This window comes from Microtus ochrogaster, chromosome 7, assembly GCF_000317375.1.
Source record: "Microtus ochrogaster isolate Prairie Vole_2 chromosome 7, MicOch1.0, whole genome shotgun sequence".
Taxonomy (NCBI): domain Eukaryota; kingdom Metazoa; phylum Chordata; class Mammalia; order Rodentia; family Cricetidae; genus Microtus; species Microtus ochrogaster.
The window spans coordinates 8328601-8345230 of record NC_022014.1 but is presented as its reverse complement, the minus strand read 5'-3'; the positions used below and the strand labels follow the sequence as shown (position 1 = coordinate 8345230).

The 16630-nt window shown below is 42.0% G+C and overlaps 1 protein-coding gene across 15 annotated transcripts in view; it reads right to left on the bottom strand.

Moving 5' to 3' along the window:
* The window catches only part of Rbfox1 (RNA binding fox-1 homolog 1), a 1689477-nt gene that overhangs the window by 69995 nt on the left and 1602852 nt on the right, over window positions 1-16630 (bottom strand). For all 15 annotated transcript variants that reach the window (XM_026780390.1, XM_026780381.1, XM_026780380.1 and 12 more), the window contains one exon: window positions 12625-12705. In XM_026780390.1, the coding sequence (XP_026636191.1) occupies window positions 12625-12705 (81 nt within the window). The remainder of the gene's footprint in view (window positions 1-12624; window positions 12706-16630) is intronic.

Below are 16630 nucleotides of genomic sequence, written 5' to 3'. Positions count from 1 at the left end.
CACCAAACTGGGCGTCCAACAAATTCTCTGAATTTGCCTCTCTCCTGACTCACACCGAACCTGGTATCATAGCATGTGCCAACATGTCCAGCTTTCCTTACATGTGTGTTCGGGCCTGAGCTCAGGTTCTCATGCTTGCATGGCAATCACTTACCATTGAGCTGTCTTCCCAGCTCTTTCTTGTTTTTCCACAAAGAAATTAGGTATCAAAAGCCTGCATGGCATGAAGACAAAACCCAAGATTGATGCAATGTCTGTGTGCAGTTGGGGTATTTGGGCCTAAAGCTGTGTTTACTTGCCAGTGTGCTCAAATTCTCTGCCTACATTGGCCTGTGCTGGCTTTTATCTGTGCTTGATAACATGATTTAGGGAAAGTTCCCTTAGCAATAAAGCAAACGTTTAAATTCTTGGGAGGATATGAACTCTGGCAGGTTCCGTTCCTTCCACAAGAGACAAGCTCCTCCTCCTCCAGACATCCTTATCCTGGGTGGGGAAATTTGCTTCTGAGGAGGAGGCGGGGCCCTGTACGTGCATTCATGTTTCTCTAATCAGAATATCCATGCAGGGAGGCCCTGGAATCTCTCTTCCAGCTCTTGAAATACACATCTCTCATCCCTAGTTCATTGTTGCTCTTCTGCAGGTCTACAGACCTGGGGGCCTTAGGGTTAGCTGCACACTTGGCTCAATTTACAAATCTCAATCTGCCAAAATTGTACACCTACACTGTGATATCACACTGCCCTCTTTTGCCCTTCAGGAACCAGGCGTCTTTTTAAGTTTTCACCTCTAGAACATGTATAGGCAGAGATCTGACCAGAGAATACCGGGAATGGCCCAATCCCTTACTATTTTTAAATTCATTGTAGTTTTGGGAAGCAGAGAAGTGCAGAACAGCACTTAAAATATAAACTTCTCAACATAAGCTTCTCAAACTACTGAAGGATTTCTCTGCTAGCCCTGTCGGGGCTGGAGAATGAGTGGGCATTGTCAAGGAGCTGAACATATGAGCTACACCAGGCGGTTGATCCTCTTAAGCAAACGTGAGCATTAAAAAGTGCTTCCTCTCAGTGCTATCACAGGCCTTGGTGTTTCCAGGGAATTTCCCCAGTGCAACTGCCTCACCGCTTTTCCGAAGCATCTCATCTCAGCCTTGTTCTCTGGCTTTGTGTGTGCTCAAATCCCAGGGCAGCATAGTTTATTGTTTTAATATCTGTCTGACACAAAGCAAGCGCATCCTCCAGTGACTCCTTATCTGTCATATGTATTTCTGTGAGAGAAATATCAAGACAAATAAGATGTTTGGGGGCATACCATAGGATGGGAGCTTTGCAACTGGCAGTCTTTTGCAGAAGGCAGACCCCCATTTGAACAAGACAAAAGCTACTGTTCTGCATTGAGATTAATAACCAAATGGAGGATGCAAGATAGTAGTCACTTGAAAAAAGGCTGCTGGCTGCCAAGCCCTTCCCTTCAAAGATTTGGGGGTATAGCAGGGAACGGTGGCACAAATCCATCACCCCAGCTCTCTGGAAGCTGAAGCAGGAAGATGGAAAGTTTGAAGCTGGCCTGAGCTACGTTGTGGGCCACATCTCAAAGTTAAGGAAGAAGCAGCAGTGGTCAGATGCTCAGGAAGTCACCTGTTCCATTTTCTAGGGAGACAAAATAATCAGCACCCACCAGGAGAAGAAGGTGCTATGGCTGTCACCCAGCCAGAGTAAGCCCGGCTCAGAAGTTGATGGAGCTGAAGTGATAGCAGTGGGGAGCAGAAATGCCAGTGGATTTGTTTATTACATATTTTACTATTATATTTAAATTTATATTAAATATTTTAATATTTTGCAATTTTGTGTATGTGTGTGGATATGTGCACACATATGGTTCCCTGCTGGGGCCAGATGCCTCCGATCCACTTGGAACTACAGTTGTAGGCAGCTGAGAGTCTCCTCATGTGGGTGCTAGGAACTGAACTTGAGTTCTCTGCAAAAGCAATATGGACTCTTAACCACTTAGCCATCTCTTCCATCCATGAATCTATTCTTAAAATCTGTCATCCAGGAATAATACCTAAATGGGAGTCAGGACTTTAATTTAACCACTTTAATAATTATCTCATCATGAATCAGATCCAAGTATGCTCCACAAATATATGACTATGTCACAACTAAATGTACTGTTCTCTATAGAGTTAATTTGTGCCAAAAGTTTAATATCTTTCTTTTCTTCCTTTCTTCCTTCCTTCCTTTTTTCTTTCTTTCTTTTTTTCTTTCTTTCTACCTTTCTATCTATAGCTATATCTAGATAGATAGAGAAATTTAAGTCATCACTATATATATATATATATATATATATATATATTTACTAAATAAGGAAATAAACACTAAGCAGTGATGCGCAAGGCCCTGGGAAAGCAGGGTAGTGAGTAAGAAGACAGAATTTTACTGATGGATAATCCAAGAGCTAAGCGTGCAGCCAGCAAGTCCCAGCACCCTTTCTGCCTCTGCCCCTTCCTCCAGGACTCGAGTTACAGATGCATATGTGGCAGTGACTAACTTTTGAGATGATTGCTGAAGATTTGAACTGAGGTCCTCATGCTTTCTCGGCAAATACTCTTACCCTCTGAGCCTCCTCAGCCCATGCTTGTTTTGAAATGTGATACAATTATACAAAATGTTAGTAACCCAAAAAATGACGATTAAAAGATTTTTTCCCCTCTACTCTCAGGTAGCGAGTTGATGTGCTTTGCCTTTCCAAGTACGTGAAATAAATGAGGACGGGATTGGTGACTGAGTACCCTGGAGGCTTGTCTGGCTGTAGATTATTCTTGTAAATAAGATATTCCCAAGACTCAGCTCTTCACGTATGAACAGGTGTAGATTCACTGGTGGTCCGTAGAGTGGTCCAGCTCCTGTCCAAAGCTGGAAGAACACAGAGGTTGGCAGGGTGGCCCTGGCTGGGCTTCTGGAGAGCAGTGCTGTGAGTGACCAAGCTGCTTCCCTAAATCATGGAATGAGCATGAGAAAGAGGATTGTGGTCCAAGGAGAAATGCTAGCCAGCTTGCCTAGGGGTCCAGAGAACATTCCCTGATCTGCTATGCTTAGGAGCCCAATGCGAGATTGTTTCCATCCTCTAGGGATCAAGTTTAAAAGGGTAGTTAGCAAGAAAGACACTGGGAGTCAGAACATGAGAAAAAAAACAAAAACCCTGCAAATGTCGTGACAGTTTCCTTAATCCATTCGAATCTAAATTTCCTGGTGAGATAAGATGGTATTATAATAATTGTAGTATTTTTCTGAGAATTGTAGGAGAAAGATCATAAAAAGGGTTTAGCATTGACCTGAAATACAGTAAATAAATAGCCTCTTCTCACTGCTTCAGACCTAGCAGTAGGTAGAGCCAACTAGGACTGTTACTCTGGGGGAAAACAAGAAGTTAGGAGGGACACCCCCTCCCTAAATTCAGTAATCGATTGCTTTAAAATCAATTTTCTGAAAAAGTAACCATAGTGAACAAATAAAACGTCCATGAGAACACACCATGCTGAGGTGTTACACTGGACTCAGGTGGCAGAAGAAAAAGCGAATGCCCTTCTTGCAGCAAATTTCAATATTCCTTGTCCCTGGCTCTTTCCCTCTCATCTTCAAATGTAACAGTACTATATTAAAGCACTATCCATTCATTTCATCCTCTTTGGCTAGGGGCTCTTTCCATTTTGTCTGAGGTTTGCACGCTTCCCTTCCTTATCCTGGTTCTCACTGATCATTTATTTATTTATTTATTTATTTATTTATTTATTTATTTATTTATTTATGATTTCTGTCTCTTCCCCACCACCGCCTCCCATTTCCCTCCCCCTCCCCCAATCAAGTCCCCCTCCCTTGTCAGCCCAAAGAGCAATCAGGGTTCCCTGCCCTGTGGGAAGTCCAAGGACCTCCCACCTCCATCCAGGTCTAGTAAGGTGAACATCCAAACTGCCTAGGCTCCCACTCACTGATCTTATGCAGCTCCTCCAGAAATGTTATGGGAAACCATCTCAGAGGCAACCAGAAAGCTCTCCAGCACCAACAAAAAGAGAGAAAGCCAGTTCTGTCAACCGATATGTCAGGAACACGGTGACACTCATGTGCTCTATCTGAACTGAGCAGAGTCTGTTGATTCTTTCTGTACTGAGGAGAGAGAAGCAGCTAGGAGTTCTTTTTTGTCTTCACTTTAGTTACAGAAAGCGACAGCAGCTCCACCCGTGGTTTGAGACTACAGTTGGGGCAGCTTTGATTGGTGTTTGCTTCTGCCAGGTAATTTATTGTTTTAGGGGTGTACGCAGTCACTTCCAAAAAACCGGAGGTCAATATATTAATTAAAGGCATTCCATGACCACTTGCCCTTGAGATTCATAGAACTGAATAAAGTAGGCAATGTTCTACAGTTTGATAACATGGAGGAGTCTGGATATCTGCATCTAATTGCTTAGTTGTCTATGGAATAGAACTACAGGTAAAACTGCCTCCTTAATGTTTATCTTCACTGTTTGTCCCTCATGGCTGGAAGGATCAGCTGTGCTCCCCTTAGAATGATGAAAGCATCCATGTATGTATTGGCAACAGATGAAGCTACACAGACATTTCTGCAGAAGCATGCATCTGCAATGCTCTTCAGCTGGGGTGCTTCTCTGTTCAGGGGCTTACTGCCCACTGAAACACCTCCTTCTGCTCCAGAGCCCATTGCTGAAGTCCTGATGTTCAGGGAATGTTTGGAGAAGGGGTTTTGGAGAAGTGGTTAAGTTTGGGTGAAGGGGCCCCCAGGAAAGGATTGGTTAGAAAAAGACCCACGTGCTAGCTCCTACTTACTCGCTTTGCCACATGAGGGTGTAAGAAGGTGGCCATCTGAAAACTAGGGCAAGAGTCATTCTCAGAAGCCAACCATGACAGCACCTTGATTTTAGATGTCACCTTCCTGAATATGAGAGAATAATCTGCTGTCTGGGCTGCCCACTCTATGGTATTTGCTATGGTATTACACTAAGGGCTTCCTCATAGAGATTTTAAAAATTTACAATGAAATTTAAATCTGACAACATGAAAAAAGACAGATATATCTTTCTATACAATTAAAAAATGTGTAATAGCATGTGAGTAACATGAAAAATAACTATACAATCAATATCAATGCTTGCACAAACTGCAGTAATGAACAATGAAAATAATTGGAATTCATAAAAGGTTAAGTAAAGTTGGCAAGTAAATGTGTAAAAGACGGTGTATGTAATGAGGAAAAAATTCATGCAAAAGAGAACAAAGAGAGATGCTTTCTTCCACCTGTATTGTTTGCAACACTGATAAGCCCCAACGTATGTCATTGCAGAGGAGCCTGTTGAGATGGGCTCAGAATTCCATGACTGGGGCTACAGATGAGGACTCTGAAGTGTGTGTAATGCTTGTGCAAGGCTGCTATATGTCTACCACAATCTTGGTGGGGGATGAGGAAAATGTGGCTTCGTGTGTCAGGATCTGAGTGATGGTCTCCCTGAAACAGCTTGGCGATGTCAAAGAGGCTTCAGGGGTGATGGTCACAGAATGTCAAATAAACCCATATGTGATGATATAGTGTGATTATGAGTACTTGTCTCTACATGAAACCACAGGACAACTTTCCTTGCCTGTTGCAGAGTATAGTCTTCACATTACTTGGGAGGAAAAAAGGATGATCCATAGATACTCTCCAGGTTTGTAGAGGGACGTTGTTCCAAACATATGTGGGTTTGCTTCCACATGTAAAATTTCAGTTTTTAAAAAGAAAATCTATTCATAGACTTACAAGCAAACAAAGCTGATAGCATTTACTGTCATATACAAAAGAGTCAACCAAGAGACATGACTCCACTTGCTCACCCAAATCATGAGTGGGTTTCCCCCTTTGTCGAAGCAGTGTTTGCCTTCCCTATAGCATCGCTTTTGTCTCTAGCACTTGAAGCTATCTGCCCTTTCTCTTCTGCCTGAAAGCTGAACCTGGTGTTAACAAGCATCATGTCGAGATGGGGTAGGTATCAAGTTGGTCACCAGCCTGGCCCTGCCCAACTCAAAACTTTTCTGAAAGGATCTCATGCCTCACAAACATGTCTAACAGCATTCTAGTAAATATGTTACATCTGTAGGAACAAATCCTGCCTAAATTCTTGATTTTTTGCTCTGACTTTAATTTTGGTATAGAATGTATAAAGTGTATCTGTTTTCTGAATGTGGTTTATTGTGGGCATAGGGAAGCCTCTACAATGTCTCTGACTCTTTGCAGTCAGCATGAAGTGTGGGGTCAAAGCGACTGGGTTGTACTGACAGGCAGTCCCAAGTGAAAGATTTCCCCCTTAACGCTGTTAATAGCCTGGGTTCCATCGGGGAGATTTACTTAGAAGAGGAAACATTATGCAAAAGTGCCTCTTAAAAAGCAGATGACTTCAGTTGGAATTATTTTCATTACAGACTCATCCAGCAGGATTCCCTCAAAAGCTGTCTCCCCTACTGCATGTAAGGCTGTTATTGACAGATGATTATCTATTGGCTAAGAATATGGACAATTTAATTTGAAAACATTTAAGGCTAATTTAAAAATGGAGAGAAACTCTTTTGAGAAGTCTGAAGATTTATACCCCCTTTTTAATTGGGATTTTTGTTTGCTTGATATCTAGTTTCTTGAGTTATATATTTTTGATATTAACCCTCTATCAGATGTGTCATTGGTAGAAATATTTTCCCATTCTATAGGCTGCCCCTTTGCCCAAATAATGGTGCCCCTTGACATGAAGAAGCTTCCTCAATTTCATAAGGTCCCATTTATTGATTGTTGTTCTTAGTGCCTGCGCTATCAGTGTTTTATTCAGAAAGTCTTTTCCTGTGCCAGCATGTTCAAGTCTATCCCCTACTTTCTCTTCTATCAGGTTCAGTTTGTCTGGTTTTATTGAGGTCTTTGATCTATTTGGACTTCAGTTTGTTCAGGGTGATAAGTATGGATCTATTTGTAATCTTCTCTATGATGATACTCAGTTTGACCAGGACCAGTTGTTGAAGGTTGAAGATGTTATCCTTTTTTTTTTCCAGTTGTATTTATGGCCTCTTTAGAAAAATCAGGTGTCTAAAGGTGTGTGAATATATGTCTGGGATTTCAGTTTGATTACAATGATCAACAACTGTCTGTTCTTGCACCATCACTATGTTGTTTTTATTACTATAGCTCTGTAGTATACTTGAAATTGTATGATCTGAGAAACACTTAAAGAAATGCTCAATATCGTTAGCCATCAAAGAAATGTAAAACAAAACTACTTTGAGATTTCATCTTCTGTCAGAGTGGTCAAGATAGTCAAAACAAATGGCAGCTCACACTGGTGAGGATGTAGAATAAACACTCACTCATTGCTGGTGGGAGTGAAAACTCATATAGTCACTACAGAGGCAGTTTCTCAGGAGGATGGGAATCAATCGACCTCAAGATACAGCTATACCACTCTGTAGCATATCCCCAAAGGATGCCTCAACCTACCACAAAGACACTTGCTCAATCATAATCAGTGCTGCTCTGTTCACAACAGCCAGGACCTGGAAACAACCTAGATGTCCCTCAACATAAGAGCAGATGAAGAAAATGTGATAAATTTATACAATGGAGTATTAGTCAGTCCTTAAAAAAATAATATGAAGGCTAATGGATGAAACTAGAAAAAAAGTCATCCTGAGTGAGGTATCCTAGACCAGAAAGACAAATATGGTATGTATTTGCCTTTATGTGGGTAATATGTTAAATCAATTAAACATAATTAAATTAAAGCCACAGTCTGTAGAAGAACATAGGATAAGGAACTAGAGGGAGCAGATAGATCTCCTTGGAAAAGGAATAGAATAGATAATTATGGATGGACGAGGGCAGGGGCTGGGGTGGGGCGGGGGCAGAGAAGGTTGTGAGAGGTAATACAGAAGAGACAGGTAAAACTAAGGGGAATTTAAGCGGTAGTATTGAAAATACAGCAAAACTTCCTAAAATATATGCATTTATGAAGACAATCTAAATGAAATCACCAAATGATGGGAGATACAGAGCCACAACTGTCCATCTTTTGTTACCAAAGAAGTTTCTAGTAGTCACATTGGATTATTTCTAATTGAATTTTTGGTCAATGGGGACCCTTGGGACCTCAAACACCCCTGGCTGTTTCCATGACTATATATAGGTTGCTCTCCACAAACTGACAGCAAGGCTCCGTTGCTCAAGACAGCATCTACACAACTCACGGAACATGGAAATGTCAGTCTGGTGCCTACAAAGAACCTCTGCCCCTATGTTCCAGTGTATTTGGTACAGAAGGATACTCTGTATGCTACCAAAAGCAATCATAAAGGCTCAGCCAGTCTCAGATGCTTTGATTTAATGTGGTATACCATCTGGAAGATGTGCTAGAGCAGCGGTGCTGAGCGGATTGTAGGAGTCATCAATAAGGCCACGTCATTAAATGGAACCCATACCAGCACTGCTTCGGTGAACAAGAACCTGAGACTAGATAGCCCAGGGACCTAGGGCTAAATAAGAAGCTAAATAATTCTGGTCTTAACAGCACCAACAGTGATCAAATGACTCCTAATGATATTTTGCGATACTCATAGGCCAGTACCTTGTCCAGCCATCATCAGAGAAGCTTCCCACTGCAGTTGCTGGGAATATTGATACCCACATCCAGGCATTATGCAGAGACCTTGGAACACTCAGTACTAAAAGGGTTATCTCCATCAAATCCTTCCCCTTGGAGCTCAGGGAACCCCATGGAGGAGGAGGCAGAGAGTAGGATGGAGGGCACTAAGGAAACAAAGGCCTCTAAAGCAACACAAGCAACGCTCATATAAACTCACAGAGACTAAAGTAGCACACACATGGCCTGCGTGAGTCTGCACAAGGTAATCTATATCCATATCTATATCTATATCTATATCTATATATCTATAAATATATAGAGATACAGATAGATAGATAGATAGATAGATAGATAGATAGATAGATAGATAGATAGATAGATAAGATAGATAGACCTAATGGCTTCCGATTTAGTGTTTTTATGGGATTCCTCTGAGTATGTGATTGAGCGAGTCTCTGATTCTTCTGCTTTCTTTTAGGCTCTTTTCCTTCTGTTGGTCTGTCCTATCAGACTTTGTTTAATCTTATTATATTTTATATGAAAAGTGAATGAACAGAATCTAGTCACTCAATGAATGAAAACCTAACCCCCAGGGTAAAGGTTATAGATGGAACTGTCATTCATACCTCTGGGAGTGGGGAATCAGTTTTCTTCAGCAGAGTGACAACTCCAGGAGAAGCCTCATGTGCAGGAGCAGCTGACCAGTATATAATGGGTTACATATCGGTCAGAGATATTCATCTATTCATTTAGTGTGTGTGTGTGTGTGTGTGTGTGTGTGTGTGTGTGTGTGCGTGCTTTTATTTGGTTACAGTTTGGTGGTTTTTGTTCTTTTGTTTTGTTTTCTATTTATGTTGTTCTTCTTGGTTTGGGGGAAGTTTGCTGTATTGGGTTTTTGTTTATTTTATTTTTTTGAGAAAGAACTTAAAGTTGGGTAGATAGGGAATCAAGGAGGGCCTACAAGGACCTTGAGGAGGGAAGAACATGGGTAAAGTATATTTAAATTTAAAAATTGTTTAAATAATAAAAGTATAATACAAAATAGAAAATGGGAAGACCCCTCAGACTGACAAGCAGTATCTGAGGTTAGCTTACAAAAGAACAATTCACAGTCTAAGTGCCATATACATTTTTTTTTCCAGGAACACAACTGTCAGTAAAAAATGAGAAAAACTTGCATTCTCAATTTCCCTGAAACATTACTTAGAAGTAAGAGAAAAGAAGGCAGGGTTCCTAGGAAAGACTCCGCATCATCAGCCCTCAGAGACAAGGCTAGATGTGTGCTCCACCGTGTGAGATCCTGGCCTGAAAGAAAGGGGCCTCATGGGTTGGCGATGGTTTGGGCAGAGCCAGAGCATTGCTCTAAAGAGTGTGTTTTCACCTGGTAAGAAAGAGGAAACCCAGATGAATCTTGCCAAGGTGCCAGCTCTGCAAACAGCTGGATCAAAAAGCAATGAAGGGGAAAGGAAGCCTGGGCAGTGTGCCCAAGGGTCGCAAATAACCTTTCCACGCCACTAGTAGAGTTCCTCGCTATGACAAAACACTCACCCAACTTGCCAATCCAAATACCACTGCTTAAGATAAATACCAGGGAAGAATCTTAGTGGAAGAAAGTAGGTTGTGCTTTTTATAAAAAAAAAATGAAATTAGTTATTAATTGCTTCATTTAAGACTGCTATAGAAATGGGCATTGATTTTTAATATATTTGAAAATAATTGCTATGAACCTGAAGATTCAACAATTGGGGCAACAGATTAAAATATAATTGAACAACAGCATAGGAGAAGGCTATTATCATAATTTCTAAAGGTCACATGGCCAATCTGTGACAATAAAAAGTTGAAAATACGTAGGTGAGATGAGTGATGTGACTTAGAATAGGAACTAGCTAAGCTCATGCAATCGTACACGTGAGGCGGTAATGTCACCATACAGTCTTAGTACTGAAAAAGACCTTCTGCATGAGTGCTTAAACACTGTTTCTGTAGGCAGTGTGTAATGGCTTAGAATATCAGGCACCTATGAAGAATATATATCTAAATAATATAAAATGCACATTGTCTTTCTTTTATTTTGGAGACAGGTTCTTACTATACAGCTCTAAGCCTGCCTGGTATCAAACTCACCTGCCTCCCTAGTTCTCTAGTTCTGGGATCAAAGCCATGTGCCATCACAACTGGCAGCAATACACATTTTCACTCAGTTTGGTTTTACAATCCCAATAAAATGGGGAAAGATAGGATCTGGCCTGTGACTTTTGTTTGCTGACTCCTGACATCCTTCCCTCCATTAATTTATCAGAGCGTTTGTATAATGTTTCTATGTTTGGTGTATAAAACCTGCCTCCATCTTGCTTTAGAACTGCTAGACAGATCCAAACGAAGCCTTCCTGAGGTGTGTCTGGTTCACTCCTGAAAAACGACGGAAACATATCACACTGGTGGTATACAGAGCCACTCTGCCCAACACGCTAACTGTTTGCCCAGTGAAACTAATTAACACGATGGATTCAAACCCTTATTGTTCTGTAAGATGGATAGGTAGAGAACTTGTCCTGGGAGTTCTGTAGACCAGCACTAACACCGTGCAGCAGCTCTTCTCCAGATAAGAGTAGAGACAGGAAGGGCAGGAGAACAGGAAGAACCAAACCTGTCTGTAAAGGCCCTGGACGGTAAGTAACTCCCTGTCGTCGGAGCCCTCCACTTCCTCTGTAAAACAAGCCGTGTAGTACCTACCTGGAGCAGGCATGAAGAAGGCTACCATTTACAGTGACTCACAAGGGACAGTTTGCTTCCATTCAGAAAGAACAACTTTTTTTTTTTTAATCAGGGTTAGACTTTTTCTCGGGGCATGGAAATGTACACCCCTCATTGAAATAATTCCAACCTGGGTTTGAACATGAAATAGCTGCCCGTTCCACATACACTCAGTCTGTCCCAGGGCTGTCATTATCAGTGGGTCCCAGGGGACATGTCTAGTTTGTCCCACTCTCTCATTTTGGGAATTGAGGTGTCTCTTCCCAGGAGTGAGGATTCTCTTCTGCCTTCATTTTTGTGACTGTCATGAGCTGCCACTTCCACTTTACCCTTCTTTATCCTGTTTGGAAGCCCAGTCCTTCCCAAGGACCTACAGACTAACTTTCAGACATCAATAGTGAAGGGGACACATTTGCCAACTAGGGGACTCTCCCAGGACTATATATAGTGCCTGCTTTAAATAATAAATAAAGAACACTTACTAAAAGGAAAAAGGAAAAGACCCACAGGGCCTAGGTATGGCTTTATTTGTCCAGTCTGGTCTGGACATCAGGTAGGGTACTTCCCAGGCCTTCCTTGTAAGCTTATGTTTCCTTTCCTGCCACTGCCTCTCTGCAAGTGTATTTACATATATGTGTATTTATATACATACTTAAAATTTTATCAGAACATTTGTATCCAGTTCAACTGGAAGAACCTTAATTTATCTGCCTTCACTATGGACTTCTGAGCATTGAAAACTAGCTATCAATTGGTCATATTTCCTACAGTGAACCTTCCATGTACAAAGGGACAGCTCAAGACACCTACTACACTATGGGGTACTTTTGGATGGCTTGCATATTTAAAATACTTTACCATTAATTTGCAGAGCTGTGATTAATGCAGCCAATGGCCTCCTTTCCCACAACCTTCCTCACCAACCAATGCTCATGTACCATCATGACAGTCAGTCACGACAAGCTTAATGAAGGATGGGTAATACATATCAGGAATGTGGGCTTACTGTGAATGGGAGAAAACAGAGGGATTTAGGTACTAAGGCAATGGAAAAACAGGCATGTTTATGAAACTCCACTCTACCCGATGGAGAGGACACCCTGAAGGAGATGAAAGGAGAGGTGGAGACTTACATGGCAAGGAGATGAACGAACTCATATATACATATCACAAAACAAAAAGAGCCACAAGTGTGGGCTTACTTGCAGAAGTATATACAAGTGAACTGGGGCCACTGTACATGGAAGATCCCTCCTGGTTGGCCTGGCACAACAGCACCGTGCCTACGAGAGAGAGAAAGAGAGAGAGAAAGAGATGGCGTCTGGTTTGGGGACAGCATACTATTATCTGACAGCATGGTAACATAAATAAGAAATGCAGAGAAATGAAAACACATCTCAGAGCATAGGAAGCCAAAGAGACCAGAGGAAACCCACCCACTTCCATACCCCCCAAAATGCATGCCATGCCATTTCACATGAGGGTTAACTAAGGTGTCTAGTTAGTGCTGTACAGCCCACTTTCATACCAGCAATGGGAGTGATATGGCATTCTCAAAGGGGATCTTAAGAAATAGCAGCAAACCCGTTATTCATGCCCCTGTAAGCATCCCTGAGTAAATGCATTTGATCCTACCCACCCCAAAAAAGGAAGTACAAGAGAGACCTTGGAAGGGAATTAGTATGAATGGGAGGAGAAAAAGAGAAGATAATGGAGGAACTGATGACAAAATATATACATGAAATGTCATAATGGAGGTCTTTATCATATGTAATTAATCTGTGCTATTTTAGACAAACTTTTAAAATAGCAATAAGAACCAGACAGTAAACTGGACAGAAACACCCCTTAGCTATGCAATCTTTATAAGTCATTGTGCCTCGCTAGGCTTTCTATCTGAGAAACAGGGATAAATATACCTACCTTCCAAACGTGTCCATAGCAAGGGCTATCATGTAATAATTACTCCACAAATGGGAAGTACAGGTATTGATTTGTTTCAAGGCAATTTTTCCCACCCCTGCCCTAAATGTTTGTCCTGGTGGATGACTTCTTTAGGGGAAGGGTAGGAGAAAGGCAAGCAGAAAAGAAAGCTATATGTTGTCGCTATAGCTCCTCCTGGATGCATGCCCAACACCATGAGAGATGACTGCTGGCCTACTTGCTTCAGGTTGCATCCTAGGAGCTCTCAGCCTCCTGCTGCAGAGTGGGCTTAGCTGACCTGCAGACTGCCAGGCACTGCAGCCTGGGCTTGCCTCCGCCTGATTTAAGTAACAGGGCAGTTGCCTCATCCCTGTGAAATGGAAATTTACAGCAGGGTGGAATAGGAGCCCTGAGATATTTCCTTCTGGGCCATGCTTTGAACCACCCACCCACATCAAGGAGGACTGCCCCAGGCCTCTTTGGAGTGTTGATTTGCCTCTGCTACTGCTGCTAAAGTCCAACTCAAAGATTGCAGAGAATGACCTGGGCTTGGTGCACACGGGGTAAACCAATGAAGGATGCTGGAAAGACCTTCCTGTGGTTTCTGTTGACTTCCCTGACTCGGCAGGGTTAACCTTTTTCACTTAATACTGCAGATAAATATTATCTTCCATAAAAGAAGTCTATCAGGGGCACACTTCAGGAGCAAGGCCATGCTGTGGAAGAGGCCTATCATCCTGTCCTCCATGCTACCAAAGCCAACAGACATGTAGTCAAAACTCCCAAGAGTCATTTGGGTTCCAGAGACAACAAAGCTGATGAAGCTCCTGCCTGCCCTGTGCATCGTTCAACCTCTTCATGTCGTATCATGAGACATGATTCATCGGAGAGATTCTAACAATTTTCCTCCAAATCCCAAGTCCATCTTCTCCCTGTGCTTCTCTAGAGATTAAAAATAATTTTCTGGTTAAAATAAACCTGTGGGGTGGGGCAGCAATCTACATCAAGTATCTTCTATTGCCCTTCATCTTTTTGTTTTATTTTGTTTTGATGAGTTCTCTTACAGAACCTGAGATAACTAATTCAGGTAGGGTTGACCGGAAGTCCACTGAGCTTTTGATGTGGGTCCTGGGGATCTGACCTAAGTGCCCCTCATGTTTTTATGGCATGTGTTTCACCAACTGAGCTATCTCCCTGGTACCCCAAAACAAAGGTTTTGTTAAAGTCGAAATCCATCTCTTCCTCTGCGTGTCACCATCTCTATTAATGCTATTCCTGTCACTCAGAGAAGGAGCTCAAATACATCACACCTGTCTTATGTTTGTTCTTGGAGAAGAGCCATCCACCCCTCCTTTTCCTTTGCACTCAAAATAGTCCTGGCATTAAAATGAACCCAACTGGAGGCTTGAGAGTCAGTACTTTAAGAACTTGGGTGGGCCCTTGTCATGATCAACTTCTGCTGAATTGAATTCAACTTCTTCTTTTTACTTTATTAAATGTAATGTATAGCTCGCCTTCCATCCACATTTCTGGTTGCAATGAGTGACTGGCAAGGGAATGAAGAGCAAATAACCACCAGTGAGGTGGGAGGGGGCATCTCACCTGTTTTTGCTCATTGCTAAAAATCGTACAGAGAAATCTAGGTTACTATAGGACACGAAATAGTTATGATTCTAAATCTCCAACGTGAAGATCCTGGTAGACAGATTTTGAGACAATTCCCATCACTCTTTCCTATGCATTCCTGACTAATATTCCACCTTTACAACAAGACCTAAAGTTTTTTGGGGGAGGGTGTGCCGAAATTTCAAAAAAGGGAAATCATCTAATTTTAGCCAAAACACAGCTAAAGGCCATTTTGGTATCTGCTATTAAAGCTCCCGGGTCAAGTTTCAATATCCTCAGTGCAGTCTGTAGAATTCCACTGAGACCCAACACAGATTCGGAATTGAAAAGTAAACCTCGGCAGGGCTTAATGAAGCTCTCTCACTCTTCTTGAGCTGTGGGCCCTGAGACACCGCCAACCTAGAATCATGTCTTTGAACTCCTTTAGTAGTAAAACAGAACAAAACGGAACAATCTTTATGCAATGATTTTGACCTTTTGTAAAACACAATCTATGCTTGGTCATAAGACCTGGGTTTTATTTTACCTAAGAACATCCTCTAATTTAATTTGCAAAGCACTTCTAGAGAGTTCTCTTCCCACTTCGTGACCTCTGCTTTAAAGGAAAGCTTTGGATCCAATAAAAACAAAGCAACCCAGAGGAATGGGGCAGCCTCCGTGCATCTCAGGGAGAGGGCTGGCTAATGCATGTTTGTTTTAAAAAGTAGGTCAAGTAGCTAATAGAGGTACAACCAGCCCTATAAAGACTGTTTACAAAATCGTTGGAAGCACTTCTCAATACAGCCTCGCAGAGTTCCTTGAATTCTGTCCTCTGTCTTCTGTCTTCCGCCAACAGCTAACAGAGACCGCGGCACACACTGAGGACCAGCATCTGTAGCCACAGGGTGCCTGTATCTGTTCCTACACATGATCTTCCTGGGCTTATTAAACTCTTTCAACTTATTAAACTCATTGAAGAGTAACAATGGGTCCAAATTAGACTCCTTCCTAACCACACTGCAGCCAGGGCAGACATCACTAATCAGCTCTAAGATCACCTATTCATTCTGAGCCTGGCCACTGGCAGTTTGCTGGCAGTTGATGTAAGCTGTTAGGAAGGAGAGATCTCTATGCCTTCTTTGTACTAACCCTGAGTTAAATCAGATGGAATTGGCCCTTCTACCTCTGACAGGAATGAATTTAGAAATTGCATATGGTGCAGCTCTTTGCAAAGTTGTCTTCGCCTGTCTCCCTTCTGCAGGGTTTCAAAGTGAACTCTTGCAGTCCTAGTCATCAGGAGTGAATTAATTACTCCCTCTATGGTCCTATCATATTCTTTCCAATCCCCTATTTACATATGGGTTCCCCTGAAGAGCCCCCTAAGCAGGGAAATCATACTCATCATTTTACCTCTGACCCTGGGCAGGGACTAAAGAGCTGAGGTGAATTAGGACACACTGTTTTTCATGATCTAGTTTTATTTTCCTTGCTAAAAATAGTGCCTTCTCCAGCCAGCCTCTTTGAGAGGTGCCTTCTACTTCTTTATGTTTGTGGCTGGAAATTCATTTGCTTGGAGCTCAAATATGCTCTTGGGTTATCTCTAAGACACTCATCTATTCTGCCTTTTCCTTAGGTTGTGTGTGTGTGTGTGTGTGTGTGTGTGTGTGTGTGTGTGTGTGT